The sequence below is a fragment of the Balaenoptera acutorostrata genome, chromosome 1 (genome assembly GCF_949987535.1).
Source record: "Balaenoptera acutorostrata chromosome 1, mBalAcu1.1, whole genome shotgun sequence".
NCBI lineage: Eukaryota > Metazoa > Chordata > Mammalia > Artiodactyla > Balaenopteridae > Balaenoptera > Balaenoptera acutorostrata.
In genome coordinates, this window is record NC_080064.1 from 174,694,532 (window position 1) to 174,713,441 (window position 18,910).

General features: G+C 36.9%; 1 protein-coding gene across 1 annotated transcript in view; it reads left to right on the forward strand.

Moving 5' to 3' along the window:
- The first annotated feature begins 130 nt into the window (after window positions 1-130).
- C1H1orf116 (chromosome 1 C1orf116 homolog) overlaps window positions 131-18,910 on the forward strand; it is a 39,241-nt gene continuing 20,461 nt past the window's right edge. The window contains exon 1 of the mRNA XM_007171557.2: window positions 131-613. Within this exon, the coding sequence (XP_007171619.1) occupies window positions 182-613 (432 nt within the window). The 5' untranslated portion in view covers window positions 131-181. The remainder of the gene's footprint in view (window positions 614-18,910) is intronic.

Below are 18,910 nucleotides of genomic sequence, written 5' to 3' on the forward strand. Positions count from 1 at the left end.
CCGACCTAATTGCAAGGTTACATTCCACCGTATTCGATTCAGGAACTCCTTCCGCCACTCTCTTCCCTTAAGCATATATGCTTCCGACGCGGAGGGTACCTCACTCGCTCTACAGGTTGCAAGACCAGTCGTACATTAGGAACACGGATAAATCTTCATCCTTTGCCTCCTGAAGGGGGAGATGGTGAGAATCAGTTATCACTTTAAGAGTGTGCTAAAACAGAAGCCGCAGAGTACCGCGAGAACTGTAACAACCAGCGACATCTCGCGATGTTTGGGCCGGCAAAGGGTGGCTATTTTGGAGTCCACCCGCCGGCTTCTTACTCCGGCAGCGTCTGCCAACCTGCTGCCGGGACCAAAGCTGGCCCCACGGGTGTCTGGCCTGTGGGCGGCCGGACCGACACGATGTGGCGGCTCCGCTGCAAGGCCAAGGATGGCACCCATGTTTTGCAGGGGTTGTCCAGCCGGACCCGGATGCGGGAACTCCAGGACCAAATTGCCGCCGTCACCGGGATCGCCCCCGGCTGTCAGCGAATCCTCGTCGGATACCCGCCCGAGTGCCTGGACCTCAGCAACGGGGATACCATTCTGGGGGATTTGCCCATTCAGTCAGGTAAGGGAATCGAGGCTAGGCCAAGGCTAGTCCTGAGAGGTCGGAGAGGGGCATAAGGGAGAAGAAACAGGGCGAGGTGGTGTGGGTCAGCTGGGGGCTTGGAGGAACAGGATAGGAAAGGTTAAAGAACAGAGAACTCTGACGGAGGCCAGGGCAAGTGTCTAGCAGGGAGGGCCCAGCCTCTGTGAGAAGCCTAAAGGCTTGGAGTCCCCTTTCCTCAATCCGCTTTCTGATCTCTCTTGAAAACGTCTCATTCATTTTGTTTCCCTCTGCGTCCGCAAAAGTATTTTAAAAATGGGACCTATTTTCTCTGTCCTGATGGCTCTTTTCCCCTATATTACTGAAAGAAGACAGCAGGTCTGAAGGATGTAGGATACTTTTTTGCTTTCCTGGTTCATTTTTGCAATCACCTTCATATATACTTACTTTGACAGTTGTATTCATTTTAGAGTTTGCTCTGACACACCCAGTAAAGGCCCTTTCAAGTTCTAGACAACAGCAGTTATTTCTGTCCAGTATTAAAACTTGAACAGCAATAATGGTAATTAAAAGCTTTCCGTTGTTGTATCAAGGATCCTGTAAACACTGAACAGGATAAGTATGTAAGTTTCATAAGGAGAGAACCCCCTAGTGGCCGAGTCTGTGACAAACACCTTTTGGAAGTGTTTTTAAACTGCAGACAGCAAGCTTAAGAAAATTTTGTTCTTGAAATGTATCTTTTTAAGCAAGTATAAAGGTGTATAATTCAGGCCCCTTTACTAAATGAGGTGCAACCTAAAGTGTTTTGCTCTTTGTTCCATTTGCGTCTTTATGAAGATCCAGTGAACAGAAAGTGTTACTGGTCACATGTTTGCAAAGCTGTATTCTCCCTAGTAACCCCAGCTTATACTTTAACTCCTTCTGTTTGTAATTTACAGCCTTGGTTAGTGAACACCCAATTTCATCTATACTTTCTCTGCAGTTCTGGATTTGTTTTATTTTTGACAGGAGACATGCTGATTGTTGAAGAAGACCAAACCAGGCCCAAAATGTCACCTGCATTTACAAAACATGGTGCTCCTAGTTACATCAGGGAAACTTTGCCTGTGCTTACCAGAGCGGTGGTCCCAGCAGACAACTCTTGCCTCTTTACCAGTGTGTACTATGTTGTTGAAGGCGGAGTCTTGAATCCAGCTTGTGCCCCTGAGATGAGACACCTCATAGCACAAATTGTAGCAAGTGATCCAGACTTCTATAGCAAGGCAATACTGGGAAAGACAAATCAAGAGTACTGTGACTGGATCAAAAGGGGTGATACTTGGGGTGGAGCTATTGAGATATCCATTTTGTCTAAGTTTTATCAATGCGAAATATGTGTGGTGGATACACAGACAGTACGAATTGATCGTTTTGGGGAAGATGCAGGATATACCAAAAGGGTCCTGCTTATTTATGATGGCATCCACTATGATCCGCTTCAGCGTGTCTTCCCCGACCCAGACACCCCTCCTCTGACCATTTTCTCCTCTAATGATGATATTGTTCTTGTGCAAGCACTGGAATTAGCAGATGAAGCTAGAAGCAAGAGACAATTTACTGATGTAAACCGCTTCACCCTGAGATGCATGGTATGTCAGAAGGGATTAACGGGGCACACAGAAGCAGGGGACCATGCCAAGGAGACAGGCCATACCAACTTCGGAGAAGTGTGATCCATGCATAATGAGGATTGAAGCCTACTACCTCACAGATCCAGAAGGTTCTGGGTTTTCCAATAAGCTATTCGTAACCCTAAAGAACAAAAGGATACAATGCTTGAACCATCCTTTTAACCTAAAGCCACTAAGACACTGAATTCCTCGTTAAGATTAAAATTAGCGTGCAAGTTTACAGATGTGTGTCTACAGTGGTGATACATGCCCTCTCTCTGCTGGGGTGACAGAATAGGTGGTCCTTGCTACCTGCTGACACTAACCTGAAGATTGAGTTTTAGCATTATAAACTAGCACCCAGCAGCATTAACTTGTAGAAGAAAACAACTTCATATTTTGGGTAATGGGAAAGGCCTCAGGTGAGGCCAGCGGACATAAACCACAGTGTCTCCGGTAATTGAGTCCTTTTAAAAATTGAGGTAATAGTTTCTAAATTATGAATTGATTCCTCAAATGAAGATACTCAGAACTGTCAAAACTGATTTTATATTGCAACTTGGTAGACTTTATGGATGTGTACTTCACCAGTTATAAGTACATAACAAGCAATTTTTACAGGGTTGAGTCTACTCCTTGAGAATGTTGCCTAACCACAAGAACTGATAGTGCCCAGTTAAGGATTTCTAGTGTTATAAAAGTAGAATGTGTGAGGGAGGAGGTGCCTGAGCAGATTACTGAAGCTTGAAAAGACCGTTGGCCTCATGTTTTAATGCAACTCATTTATTCATCTTTGTCGCATTGGATAAAACTTTAAAATTAAACAGGATATTTTTTTTAATTGAAGTTCCTTGAAATTTGAATGCTCTATTTTTGCCTTTCTACCTAAAGATTTGCCTGGAGGGATTTGATTTCCTCAGCTTTTTGTTAAGAGCACTTCCTCCGACTCCTAAAAAAACTTTTCATCTAAAATTATAATATGCTTTGGTTTGGTTTTTATGAGATCTTTGGCTACCTAAACAGAATTTGTTTTCATGCTAGCCTTATCCCACCACTAATGCTCTTTTAAATGATTTCATGTCTCTGAAAATTAGCACTTTTATCCACCATCTTTTACCTTGACTTTTGCAGAGTTTTAAAGTAATCGGGATAATAATACTGAATGAATTTGTTTCACTTACAAAATATGACAGTTTTTAAATCTTTGCCTTATTCATCCTTCTCAGAATTCTGCTTCTTACTGATATTAGATGTGTAGCCATTTGCTTGGTGGGCTAATCCACAAGGCACACCCTCTAAAACTTAGCTTCACTATGAGATCTTCCAGATAAAAGTTTTCTACCTCTTTTCTTAATTCTTCTGACGATCAGGGATGCTAAATTATAATTTGTTATGTATTATCTTACATAATGTGAAGAGGCCTAATGTTGTAAAGTTTTATTATCTTGGTCTCATTTTTGATTAAGTATCTCACTTAGAAAACCAATGGTATGGGAGTTCCCTGGCCGTCCAGTGGTTAGGACTCCGTGCTTTCATTGCCAGGGGCGCAAGTTCAATCCTTGGTTGGGGAACTAAGGTCCCACAAGCCACGTGGCGTGACCAAAAAAAAACCCAATGGTATACTTTAAAGCACATACATATTTTAGCATATCTTCTTGGCAAATGTTTCAAAATTGAGATTTACTTTTAGCACTTTCACTTGGTAGAGATAGCCATATAAAATTAAGGAATATTTAAACAATTTAGGAGAAATGTACCTTTAAGGAACAATTTACAAAATATGCTTGAAATCATTAGATGACATTTCTTGAGTACCTTTTGTGTGAATAGGTCTTTTAGGCATTATAAGTTATTGTGGTCACTGTAACTTAAAAGTGTTTAATTTTCTATTTAACTAAGCCTTAAAAATAGCACTTGTGAGTTTGTGAAACTTAATGTTTGGCAATCATAATGTGTACAAATGAATATGATTGAAAATCTCTTTGTACCTGTCTGTCATCAGGTCTAAAAGGATTTTGTATCTTATTTCCCCCAGAAAATATTAAATTTAAAGCTGTAGGTTAAGAGTATACCACTGGGTAGCACCCATCAAATTGAGCTTTATGCATCATTATTCATAAACCTTGCCTTCCTTTCTTAAGTATTTCAGGGGCCAAACTTGATACTTGCTTACTGGAATTTTAGAGAAGTCTATTCATGCAACAGATATTTATTGAGTAATTTATAATGTCAGGCATATATTGATGTTTCCCAGCATAAATTTCTGTTGCTTTAAAATTGAGCATCCTTTATCTATCAATACATTTGATTTTTTTAAAATTTTTTATTGAAGTATAGTTGATTTACAATGTTGTGTTAGTTTCAGCAAAGTGATATATATATATATATATATAATTTTTCAGTCAATGCCTTTGATTTTAATTTAACAAATTTCCAATTTAACAAATGGAAAGAAATAGAACCTGATATTTTATAAAATGAAACCTGTTATTTTAAGTGGTTTTGTTTGCATATTTAAGCTTATGCTTTTATAACAAGTCAAATATTTATTCAGGGACTCTTAGTTTATTCTGTTTTACCTGTTAATTAGGTTGTGCATTCTTCAGTTGGACACTGATAGATCGCTCTCAGTAATGACTTTTTAAATTAATCAGCTGCTGAAATTCAGCACTAGGACTTTTAAGTAATGTTCTGATCATGGGAAATTTAAGATGAAGCACTATTTGCAGATCATTTAATTATTGAGGATTTAAAAACCTAATCTTGTGCTAACTCTGAACTCAAGCTTGTAAGCCTCACAGAACTTAGATTTTTTTAATTGCACTTCTTATACTCTTGAAATTAGTTTATTAATGTCTGTAAATTCTAATCTTGAGAATTTTGAAATCTTGCAACAAGATTAAAAGAAACTTTTTCTTAAATTTGTTCTTGAGCAGAGTGAAACCCCTCTTCCTATTCATTCAGTTTTTGACTGCCATACAAGATTTTTTTTTTTTAATTAAAACGAGGATAGTTTACATTGGTAGCAGAATGAATGAAGATTGTGCTTTCCCATCCCCCACTCCTCCTTTCCCTTATTCTTCATTTTCTTACTCTTCTTTGGATTTAAAGATTAGATGTAGGGCAATGAATGTACTTCTAGATAGATAGAGTGATTTCAGAAGTTAAAATTAATATCTCTGGGAATTTTGTGATGTGATAGCCATGTGAAGACATCAGTATGGTACATCTTCTGTTAGTGGTTCATGGTTGATTTCTTAATTGTTTCCCATGAATGGATAATGGGCACAGTCAAGTGATACCCTTGAAAGGTTTGGGGGCTGGTCAGCTTGACCCTGTTGGCAAAAACTAATATAGTCCTACCACTTGATTATTCCATGAAGTTCAAGTTCCAGCAAAATCATAATCAGGAATGAATTAACATATTATTTATCTATACATGCCCGTAAATGCGCCTAACTTGCATGTCTAGCTTATTCTTTCTATCTTATGTAGGCATTAAAACATGAATGTTGCAAGTTGCCCTAACTGAACATAGTTTTCTATGTCTTTTTTGAAAAAATTGAATAGGGAGTGTAGAAGATTAGCAGCAGAGTGATTTTTTTTTTTCTTTATGTGTCAGGTGGCCTTCCTAAACTTTCATATATTAAGTTTTTTATGTTCTTTCATGTATTGAGAACACACATTTGTTATTATTTACAGCACTTTAAAAATATGAAATAAAAGTTTACATGTTAGCCCTCTCCGGGAACCTTGTCAAAGACATTAAAATATAATTCTGGAACTGCCAACTATCAGTTCTTCTTAATCAACAATTACCATCAGTGAATAGTGTATCCAATGGTACAACATTCTGGTGTTTTGGTAACAGTAGAACTCCATTTCAGTAACTATTAAGAGCATGCTCTGTGCCCTAGCATTCAAAGTGTTACTTATTTCTATAATGTGATTGTTCTTTATTCATTGTACCATACAGTATTCAAATTTGTCCTTGTAGCACAAAGATGACTACTACAACTTTGAAAAGATTAGATTCTTAAAACCCTTCATTTGTTTCTAAGCAAACTTACGATTTTGAGCTGATTTTTGAGTCAAAGGCCTTAAAAGCGTCATGTGTAAGCAACATCATTAAGTCTAAAGTGAAACACTTGATTTGAATAAACTAGTTTATTAACTAAAGATGTTTTCTTACTAAGAGTTATGGTATTTCAGCACATTTCATCCAACTTAAAAGGATTATAAAACTTCCCTAATTGTGGAAAAGGGTTTGGTTTTTTTTTTTCCTTCTCCAGAAATTAGCTGGCATTTTGTTTACAGTGCTTTGAGTATTTGACTTTGAAGAAATTATTACATTGATATTGAATTGTGGGGTGCTGCTTTAGGTCTTGGTTGATAGAATTTAGAGGAGATTGGTAACCCTGCCGTGCTGTTTCAGTGTAAAGGGAGAAAGGGGCAAGAAGATAAAGTGCCACATAAACAGAAGAGATCCTCGAATGCATTCCTAGTCTTGAATTATGCTTTTCAGAAAATTTTTCAAACAATGCCTTATGCCTTTGTGTCACCTTAACCCTCCTCCCCCATTTCTTGGCATAGAATGTAGCAAGACCGTAATGGAAAGGCTTGTCAGTACAGTATAAAACCATGACTACAAGGATTTTGCTATAATGCTTTTTTATACTTGTTTTTAAAAATACAAATCTATGTCTAAGAGTTTAGGGATAGTGAAGATATGATTTAGTTATGTTGTAGGCAAACAGGTTAACCTAAGAAAGGTTTACAATTCCTACTAAGATGACATGAGCGTGACTCTATACTGGTATAGGATATGTAGTTAGTTGTAGCCTGTAAGTTACTTAAAAGGACCAGGGCACCTAATTCTTGTCAGTTTTCCAGCTCACCTTGGTGCCATTCATCACATAAGCTGTTTACAGGAAATATAATTTCCTTAGCAAAGAGTAACTTTTTTTCCTTTAAAAAAGTATTAAGTTTAAAATACAGAATAAGTACATATAGTTTGTCAAAAGGAATAGAGAATGACAATAGTCCTATATTTCCTGTATTAATGCAGTAGAGGTTGAAATTCTTGAAGCAAGAAGAAACCCATAAATCTGTCGAATTTAGAGCTTTAAAATATGACTTGAAAAGTATAGGGAAGGACAAACAGAACAAAGTACTGTTTCACTTGGCATAAGAAAATATTTTTTCTTAATGAAGATGGACAGTGCTTTCTTGTTTTAAAAATATTTTGTCTATTTGCCAGCATTTTTTCGAAGTTAACGCACTGCTGCTACTTGGGAGATGTCTACTTTCATTTTGTACAACTCTTATGTGATTTTGCCATTGTCATTAAGATGCATTGATTTTATGATGTGTATAATTTTAAATACATAAATATTGTATGAATTGACTTGTTTTGAAGGAATAAATGAAGTGAAAATATTGTTGTCTGAGCATATTTTGGAGAGGGCAGAGGGCCAGTGAACAGCTGCTACAGTCAAGTTACACATTTATCATCACTGCTTTGACTTATGTACCAATATCTGCCAAATCTCACTCTGTAGGTGGAGTCTTAACCACTTGGATAAGAGAAAGTAAAATGTTTTTTCTTTTTAACACCAGAGGGCATTTGAAATTTCCCGTCTTTGACTCCAAACTTTCTGGTATGCAATCAGCTCCTGAAAGTTGTAATTCAATGTCTGTTGCTGACAAAGTGTCAAAGTGGAAAGGCTGAATGTTCCCTTTCATTTATAATAGACTGAGGTCTGTGTGAACTTAGATCTGTTTGGAAACTGCAACATCTCTCTGGGAGAATTTATTTAATCTTTGATAATATCAACATTTAAACATTTATTTGAAACAGCACTGGAGTTAGAATTGGCCAGAGTTTCAGCTCTCTAACTAAACTGAACTACTTACCCTTTCCTTCTCAATGAAAGCATAAAAATTATGGAAGTGGAACCATAATGCAATCTGATCAATTTGTGCATCAGGACAAAAATGTATCTTTGGGGGTCAACATAAATCCAACCTTAGAATAAGTCAAGCCAAACATCATATTAAAAGGTTTGTAAGGAGTCTCCTGGGGTATGTGGTGGTAGTTTGTTGAACAATTAACTACCCATAAGGCAATGCTTCTCAAAGTGTGTGCATCACATTGCCTGGGAACTTTTTAGAAATGTAAATTCTCAGAAGTCAGAAATAAATGAGACCAACAATCTGTTTATCAAGCCCTCCAAATGATTTTGATGATAATAAAAATTTGAGAACCACAACTATGACCACAGTTATATAAACGAATCAGTGTCAACTTCCAGAGACCTCTGATGGCTTATGTCAGTCCTTTATCCTTGGCCTCATGCAGTCCGTCTTCATCCACTATTTAAAAACAGTTATTAAAGTTACAGATAACAATAGATGACAATTCAAAAATCTCAACAGGCTGAAAAATTCTAAGATTGAATACTCATAAATGTGAAGTCCTGCCCTTAAGTTCTAACACAACACATTATGTGAGTCCAGCATGAGTAAAACCTGGCTTTATAGTTGAATCGACGAAGAAATAGCAATAGTACTTAACTATTATTCTGATCCCAACAGGGTGATATGACTTCGGTTGCAGAAATAGTTGCATTTTAATAGTTAAAAGATCTAGAAAAAAGGAAGCAATAGTATTAATGTATCCTGCTTTAGTCACATTGCATTGGTTTGGATGAGGGTTTTACTTGTAAAACATGATGAAAATCTAAGGTTTGACAGCTGTAATGGGATATCTGAAGGAACTGTAGACAATTACCTGTAGAAGAGAAAAGGGGTCTCAGATTGATGTGACGGCTAACTTCAAATCTGGGAAAGTGTTGTGTAAACGATGAAGTACATTTATTCTCCGAGGCTCTGAAGTACATTTATTCTCTGAGGCTCTGAAGGAAAGAACTCAGACCAGTAAGGGGTGAATATTACAAAGTAAAATTTACCTTAAAAACCTAACACAAATAGAAAGGGATGCTTTGATATTAAGGTCAAGTATTGTGATGTAACCTCCTGCATAGTGAAAAATAGAGCTACAAGTCATTAGGCCCGTGACATCTTGAAAATTTTGTTTCAAATGCTAGTTATGAATAATTACAAAAAGAACTTCTTCCCTAGGAAAAAAAAAAGCATGTGGTTTTCTTTCTTTTTTTTTTTTTTTTTCTCTCTTTTTCTGCTCTTACCATCCAGTTAGTGTTTGGAAAGGAATGGCTTACACTCTTATTTAGTAATAAGGTGGAGGCTACAAAGTAGGGCTTCAATAATTGGGAGTAGTATATACTATGTTTATTATATCTCTAAATCTAAAATGAGAGGTTCAAGAATAGAAAAGCATCTCAAATACATTTTATGTTTTAAAAATTTGTTCTGACTTGGATTGTCTTTGTCTCTATTGTGTTTATAAATTTTGAGGGTATTTATCAGATGAGATCAAGTGCCAGGGTATCATGAACATATTTTCCTACACTCACTAAAACTTTTATGACTTCCATATGTGTGAGTTTAATAAAAAATCAAGCATTCATGAGGAATCAGCTTTGAGAATAGTCTTTTGTCTTTAGTAACTGCCTTCCTCATAACTGCTTCTCTGCCATTCTATCTTTCTAAAATTCCTTCTGTATAACAAGAAGAGTTTTCTGATCTTACTATGATGGCATTTCTCTGTATTCAATTGAAGGGCTTCATTAATTAATCTTGTTAATAATTAGAGTAGGTGTCACAGTGACTTGGCCAGGTCTAAAACCCTAATGATGGCCCTCTTGAATAATTGCAGTAGGCTGAAAGCTGTTAATTTGGAATTGAAGCTTACTCAGGAGTCAAGTTCAAAATCAATGCTGAGGTTAAATATAAAATATAGACAACATTATTCCTGATAGCCTCTTAACTGGCTCACAAAGTAGAGTATATAGACATAACCGTAACTTAGTAAGTCCAACAGAGCTAGTCCCCATCCCAGTGCTGGGAGAATTCATGCTCACTCCTGGGGTACAGCTCTTTGAGGTCCTAACCTGCAATGAGTGTGGTTCACTAGGTCCCAACCATTAGTGGATCCTGGACTCCAGTCTCTGATCCCTTGCTTCTGTGGAGCTATCAGAAGCATCCCTCAGCATCTCAGCCACCCATCCTGGAATAGAGGAATGTCTCCAGAATAAAAGTGGTCCCAAATGTCGGTTGCATCACACCCGACTTCTATCCTCATCCTGATACAGGCCTGGCAGTTCTTCAAATTCTTCACTGTTTTTGGCTTTCCACTGCTTCAGCAAGAAGGGTTTGTCTGAATGCCTAGCCCAACATTACTGGAAATGGAGGTCCACAGCCACACCTTTTTTATGATATTAAAAAAAAAAACTACCATAAAATGTGTTTTAAAAAAAGATATTGGGCTTCCCTGGTGGCGCAGTGGTTGAGAATCTACCTGCCAATGCAGGGGACACGGGTTCGAGCCCTGGTCTGGGAAGATCCCACGTGCCGCGGAGCACCTGGGCCCGTGAGCCACAATTACTGAGCCTGTGCGTCTGGAGACTGTGCTCCACAAGAGAGGCCGCGATAGTGAGAGGCCCGCGCACCGCGATGAAGAGTGGTCCCTGCTCACCACAACTAGAGAAAGCCCTCGCACGGAAACGAAGACCCAACACAGCCATAAATAAATAAATAAATAAACAAATACTTAAAAAAAAAAAGTAAAAGTCTATTAAAAAAAAAGATATAATGTTGGAAATGGAAATATCAGGTATGAAGCAAATGATTTAATAATTTTAGGGCTTCTCTGGTGGCACGGTGGTTAGGAATCCACCTGCCAATGCAGGGGACACGGGTTCAAGTCCTGGTCTGGGAAGATCCCACATGCCTCAGAGCAGCTGAGCCCATGCACCACAGCTACTGAGCCTGCGCTCTAGAGCCTGCGCGCCACAACTACTGAGCCTGCGCACCACAACTACTGAAACCCACACGCCTAGAGCCCGTGTTCTGCAATAAGAGAAGCCTGCACACTACAACGAGGAGTGGCCCCCACTCGCCACAACTAGCGAAAGCCCGCGTGCAGCAACAAAGACCTAATGCAGCCAAAAATAAATAAAAATAAAATAAATTTATTTTAAATAATAATAATAATTTTACCATCAACAATGGAGGGGGGGGGATAGTGAGAATTTGTCAGTATTTATTTTAAAGGAAGAAGTACTTTATCAAGTAACAATGAATATGTCTTACACAGTTCACTTCAATCCTGTTGGATATTTATGTTGAATTAAATAGAAAAAGAAAATGTGTCCTTTATCATAGAGTAAGAATCATTTTTAGAGTTTATTACGTGGGATATTTCACAAAATTATCCATCATAATTGTGGACATAACTTTACAACTATAGAATTCCAAACTTGCTCCTACTATGACTTAAATACTTTGTATTAGGATTGATAAACCTTTCTCATATGAATTTTATTAGACTGAATTACTTCTCCCAGAGCTTGAATATTATGGAATAAACTAATCAAATCAAGTTTTTTTAACCTACAAAACTAAGGAACAGACTTTGAATTATGTTTACCTTCTGCCAAAGTGACTCTTCCCATTAGACCCTTCCTTTAACATCCAGCCGTCTTATTTTTACTCTTACTCTATAACAGTGAAGACTGAGAAAATGATCTTGAATTTGGCTAGAAACAGCTAAAGTCAATTTATCTCAGATCAATTGTTAAGCAGTTTTCTTTAATTTTACTTCTTGTACCTTATGGTATCAACTACCTCAGGATTACAAGGATAGTCATTCACTCAATAAGCATTTTTGAATGTTCATGTTGTTCTAGGAACTGTGCTAGGTGCTGGGTATACATGGGGTAGGGGAGGGGAAACACAATGCTATAAAGAAATAGAAATGCAGGCGCTATGATGAGAATAATGGGGTGGGAGAATCTAATCTAAAGTGATTAATCTGGGAAAGCCTTTTTGAGAAAGTGACATTTGAGCTAAAACCTGACGCATGAATAGGAGTTAGCTGATGAGTAAGAAGAGCATTCTAAGTAGGGGGTATAACACTTGCAAACACTATGTTGCAGGAGGAACTGAAATATTTTCCAGGCCAGTCTGGCCATAGTGTGGTAAGCAGGGAAAGAGGAACATGAGATGAAGTTTTAGAAGCAAGTATTCAGATTCGCAGCATCTATAAGCTATATTAAGCACTTACTCTAATTCATATTTACCACATTTTATTTGCTTATTTTATGTGTGTCCCCAAATAGTTTGTCCATGAGGGCAGGGACCAGTTATTTCTTATTACCACTCTATTCTCAACACCTAATAAGGTACTAGACATATAGTAGGCATTCAGTATTTATTTAAATGAATGAACAAATGATGTTAACATGTAATTTAGGAATATCATAAGAGCACTGGGAGGACAAAGCACTTTAAAGAAGGCATCAGATTTATGTTTCTCCAAGTTATTTTAACTGCTCTGTAGGGAATGGATTAAGGGGGCAAGAGTGGAAGTGGAGGACCAGTTAGGAGGAAGCTACTGCAGTAATATGTATATGTGATGATGATGGTGATAATAATCATAATAGCATTTGTTGAGTGCTTACAATGTACAGAGCATTTTCATGTATTATCTCATGTAATCTTCACAATAACTCTATGAGATAGATATTATTATTCTGTATTTTGTAGATATGGTTATTGAGGATTAGAGAAGTTTGATAACTTCTTCAAGGATCAAAAGCTAATAAATGGATAATAGCTTGGACTAGGTAATGTCAATAGAAGAGGATCGTTTTAAGATTTATTTTGGAAGTAGGATCTCCAGGACTTGGTGACATGAGGAGTAATAGGGATGCATCTAGAATGTCTCTCAGGATTTTTACTCAAGCATCTGGTGGATGAAAGTGACATTTATTGACCCATGGAAGATAGAGGGGAAGAATATTTGGAGGGAAGAGAGAAAATAAGACTTTGAACATGTTAGGTTTAAGATGTTTGTGAGTCATCTGAAAGGAGATGTCATAAAGGCAACTACAGGCCTGAAGTTAAAAAAATATGTCCAAAGATTAAGATCTAAATTTTCAATTTCTTGACCTATAAATAGTTACAAGATATAAGAATGGAAGAGATCAACTAGAGAGAGTGTGTAAAGAGAGGAAGGCTCATCACTAAACCACAGAGAAACTACCAACATTTAGAAGTCTGTTAAAGAAGAAGAGCCACCAATGATAACTGAGAGTTCAGAAGAGATCAGAGGTGTGTAAGAATTTCTTGTAATGAAATCCAAGAGAAAATGGTTATTTAAGAAACAGAACTGTTTGTTGAATGTTATACAAAGATCAAATTAGAGGAAGCTTAGAGGAGTCTATAGAATTAGGCAACCTAGAGCTCACTGATGAACTTAAGAGCTATTTCAGGGAAATAGTAGAGAAAGAAACTAGATGGATGTGGGTTGGAGTAAATAGGATGTCTGGTTAAAGATAGCAGGTTGAACATATTCATTGGTCGTCTACTCTCCCAAAACTGCATTAAATGATAATTATGGGATCTTAAAAGGCAGAAACTCTCAAGGACAAAGAGATGATAAATAATACCAACAAAATTTTGGAAGATAGCCAGGAGTTGAATGAGTGATAACTGACCTAGCAGATTTGAAAAAGCTGAATCCTAAGGCAGCAACCCTATTTTTCCATGGAGTGCCCCTCAAATTCAGGAATTGGTGGTATTAATACCTCTGGAAACAGGGGTGGAAAAAAATCATGAAAATGGAGAATCTGGTGAAGAAATATACCTTTCAGATCTCCTCTCTCACTCTGAGCAACTAAGTGCTTGCTACATTGCCTCTAGTTGAGGGCAAAACAGAGGGTCTCTGTACTAAAATAAAGAGGATGGTGCAGTGTTTTTTTTTTTTTTTTTTAAAGTTTTACTTGATTTTTATTTATTTATTTATTTATTTTTGGCTGTGTTGGGTCTTCGGTTCGTGCGAGGGCTTTCTCCAGTTGCGGCAAGCGGGGGCCACTCTTCATCGCGGTGCGGGGACCGCTCTTCATCGCGGTGCGCGGGCCTTTCTCTATCGCGGCCCCTCCCGTCGCGGGGCACAGGCTCCAGACGCGCAGGCTCAGCAATTGTGGCTCACGGGCCCAGCTGTTCCGTGGCATGTGGGATCTTCCCAGACCAGGGCTCGAACCCGTGTCCCCTGCATTAGCAGGCAGACTCTCAACCACTGCGCCACCAGGGAGGCCCCTGGTGCAGTGTTTTTATATGCTGGATGTTGAGACAAAAAACCTTCTTCTGCCACTAGGCTCCAAGAATGCTAGCTGCCAGAATTATGCCCTTCAGGCAGGATTTTGGAAAACTTTTCTCTGAGGAACCACACCAACAAAAAAGACTAATGATATTGACATGAAATATTTTCCAACCAGCTGGCCCTACGTGATCACTCTACAGTAAATTCCACAGTAAACCAGCCCCATCCACACCACAAAACTTAGTTTTTGCCAAATTCTTAAATTTGGGTGGATAGTCAAGAATCATCAGACATCTGAAGATACTTTTTAATAAGAAATGCAAAACTGAAAACAAACTTAGGAAAAAAAATAACATGGAATAAACAGAGGCTATGGTGACAGAAAAATACTAACATTGTATTTACATGTATATTCTTAAAGTAGTAAGAGAAGATTTTGCATCGATGAAACTACAGAAAAATATGATAAAAATTCAAAAGCAAACAGTAATTCTTGGAAATTAAAAATACAATAGCAGAAAGAAAATGCAACATAAAGCTGTAGGTAAATTTTAAGAAAGCTCCCAGTAACAGAGAGATAGAGGTCCAGGATGTCCAACATCCAAACAGTGGAAGTTCCAAAAAGAAAGAACAGAAAAAATGGAGGGAAGGAATCCAACAACTAATAGTTCAAGAAAATGTCCCAGAACTGCAGGTCATGAGATTCTAGATTGGAAGGACTCACCAAGTACCCAACATAGTACATAGATCCACTCCAAAACACATCATCATGAAAATTTCAGAATACTGAAAACAAAGAGAAAGCCCTAAATTTAGAATCATAAATGCTTTGGGCTTTTCAACAGCAACACTGAAAGCTAGCAGACATTAATCTAAAATTCTATACCCAGCCAAATTATTAATCAAACATGTGGGTGGAATAAAAGATATTTTCAGACATATAAGATCCTATGCGCTCTTTCTCAGGAAGCTACTGGAGAGTGTGTTCTGCTAAAATAAGAGAGCTAACTCAAGAAAGAGGAAGAAGATATGAGATCTAGGTAATACAACAAAAGAAAGAGGTGAAAGGATTTTTCCCAGTAGGATGATAAATGCAGATATCAAAATGACAGACATGCAACAGGCTGGAGAAAAACCTGTCCAAATGGAAGTAGATCAGAATGCCCTGGAAAATATTTCTTCAGGATGAAATTAATAGAATACTATTAAATCTAAATGTATTGAGAGGAGATTTACATAATGGGTGGGGATGGACAGACAAAAAAGATATATAGAAAAGGAAGAGTATACATAGTATATCTCAAAGCATTAACTCTCAATAGCATTTATTTAATGCAAAAGCAGGGAAGCAAATCAGGCAGTTTGGCTCCAGATATACTATACTATAGTATTGTATATTTGAATGCTGACAGGAATTATTATAGAAGAAAGGTCAAAATGATGATGTATAAGAGAGGATCACAGGGATGGAGTTCATAAGATGAGATCCAGAGTACATGTACATGATCTGGTTTTATAGGAAGAATATTTCCTTTGTTGTACCAAAAGAGAAGAATAACATGGGTGCAAAGGAAGGTAGGTTTGTAAATTTGGTGATGGAAATATGGAGTTCCTGCCTATTGGCTGCTGTTTTCTTACCAAATTTTTCTAATTCTGTGGCAAATTCATTATCTGAAAATAAAGGAAGCAAAAGAGGAGTGGAAAATTTGAGGAAAGAGAAGAAAGAGAGGTCTTGGAAAATGGGAAATCCAGCTTCCTAGAGAAATGTGGTAATTGCCTGGGAGTATAGAGTACCCATTTGAGGTTGTTATTCTTGAGTTTATAGTAGTGCCAATCTTCTTTACTTTGAATTTTTTTACTGAAGTGTAATTTACAATATTATATTAGTTTCAGGTGTACAGCATAGAATTCAGTATTTTTATAGATTATACTCCATTAAAAGTTATTACAAAATAATGGCTATAATTCCCTGTGCTGTACAATATATCCTTGTTGCTTATATGTTTTATACATAGTAGTTTGTATCTCTTAATCCCATACCTCTGTCTTGCCCCTCCCCCTTCCCTTTCCCCATGTGTAAATATATATATATATATATATATATATATATATACACATACCACTTTTTCTTTATCCATTTGTCTGTTGATGGACACTAGGGTTGCTTCCATATCTTGGCTATTGTAAATGACTATGAACATATGAACATTGGGGTACATGTATCTTTTCAAATTAGTGTTTTTATTTTTTCCAGATATATACCCAGGAAAGGAATTGCTGGATCATATAGGAGTGCTATTTTTAGTTTTTTGAGGAACCTCTATACTGTTTTCCATAGTGGCTACACCAATTTACATTCCCACCAACAATGTACAAGGTTTCCCTTTTCTCCACATCCTTGCCAACATTTGTTATTTGTGATCATTTCGATGATAGCCATTCTGACAGATGTGAGGTGGTATCTCATTGTTGTTTTGATTTGCATTCCTCTAATAATTAGTGATGTGGAGCATCTTTTCATGTGCCCACTAGTCACTGTGTCTTCTTTGGAAAAATGTCTATTCAGGTCTTCTGCATATTTTTTGATTGAGTTGTTTTTATTTTTGATATTGAGTTGTATGAGCTGTTTATATATTTTGGATATTAGCTCCTTGTCACTCATATCATTTGCAAATACTTTCTCTCATTTCATAGGTTGTCTTTTCATTTTGGTGATAGTTTTCTTTGCTGTGCAAAAGCATTTAAGTTTAAAAGAAACAGATTCACAGATATGGAAAACAAACTAGTGGTTACCAGCAGGGAGAGAGAAGGGGGGAGGGGCAAGAGGAGGAGGGGATTAAGAGGTACAAACTTTCATGTATAAAATAAATAAGCTACAAGGATATATTATACAGGGAATATAGTCAATATTTTATAATAACTATAAGTGGAGTATACCCTTTAAAAATTGTGAATCACTATGTTGCAACCTGTAACATATAATACTGTACATCACTATACCTCAATTTTTTAAAAAGCTTTTAAGTTTAATTAGGTTCCATTTGTTTCTTTTTGCTTTTATTTCTTTTGCCTTAGGAGACAAAGTTTTTTAATTACTGAGATTTAAGCCAAAGAGTGTTCTGTCTATTTTCTCTTCTAGGAATTCTATGGTTTCAGGTCTTACATTTAGGTATTTAATCTATTTTTATTTTATTTTTGTTTATAGTGTAAGGAAATGTTCTAATCTCATTCTTGTACATGTAGCTGTCCAGTTTTCCCAGCACCATTTATTGAAGAGTCTCTCTTTTCCCCATTGTATACTCTTGTCTCATTTATTCTAGAATAATTGACCGTATAAGGGTTTGTTTCTCGGCTCTCTATGCCATTCCATTGATCTATGTGTCTATTTTTGTGCCAGTACTGTACTGTTTTGATTACTATAGCTTTGTATTATAGTTTGAAATCCAGGAGTGTGGTAACTCTTGCTTCGTTTTTTCTCAAGATTGCTTTGGCTATTTGAGGTCTTTTTGGTTCCACACAAATTTTAGGATTATTTGCTCTAGTTCTGTGAAAAATGCTATGGGTATTTTGATAGGGGTTGCCTTGAATCTGTAGATTACTTTTCATAGTATGGACATTTTAACAATATTAATTCTTCCAATCCATGAACATATTATATGTTTCCATTTCTTTCATCTTCAATTTCTTTCATCAATGTCTTGTACTTTTCAGAGTATAGGTCTTTCACCTCCTTGGTTAAATTTATTCCTAGGTATTTTATTCTTTTTGATGCAGTTGTAAATAGGACTGTTTTCTTAATTTCTCTTTCTGATAGTCTGCTATTAGAGTATAAAAATGTAGCAGATTTCTGAATAATAATTTTGTATCCTACAATTTTACTGAATTCATTTGTTAATTCTAACAGTTTTTTTGTGGAGTCTTTAGGGTTTTCTATGTATAGTGTCATACGTGGAGTCTTTAGGGTTTTCTATGTATAGTGTCATGCCACTGGCAAATGGTGACAGTTTTACTTCTTCCCTTCCAATTTGGATTCCTTTTATTTCTTTTTCTTGTCTGATTGCTGTGGCTAGGACTTCCAATAAAATTGGTGAGAGTGGGCATCCTTGTCTTGTTCCTGAATTTAGAAGAAAGGCTGTCAGCTTTTCACTGTGGAGTGTGATGTTAGCTGTGGGTTTGTCATAAATGGCCTTGAGATATGTTCCCTCTATACCAACATTGATGAGAGTTTTTATCATTAATGGATGTTGAATTTTGTCAAACGATTTTTCTGCATCTATTGAGATGATCATGTGATTTTCATTCTTACTTTTGTTAATGTGGTGAATTACATTGATTGATTTGTGAATATTGTCCATCCTTGTGACCCTGGAATAAATCCCACTTGATCGTAGTGTATGATCCTCTTATATATTGTTGGATTTG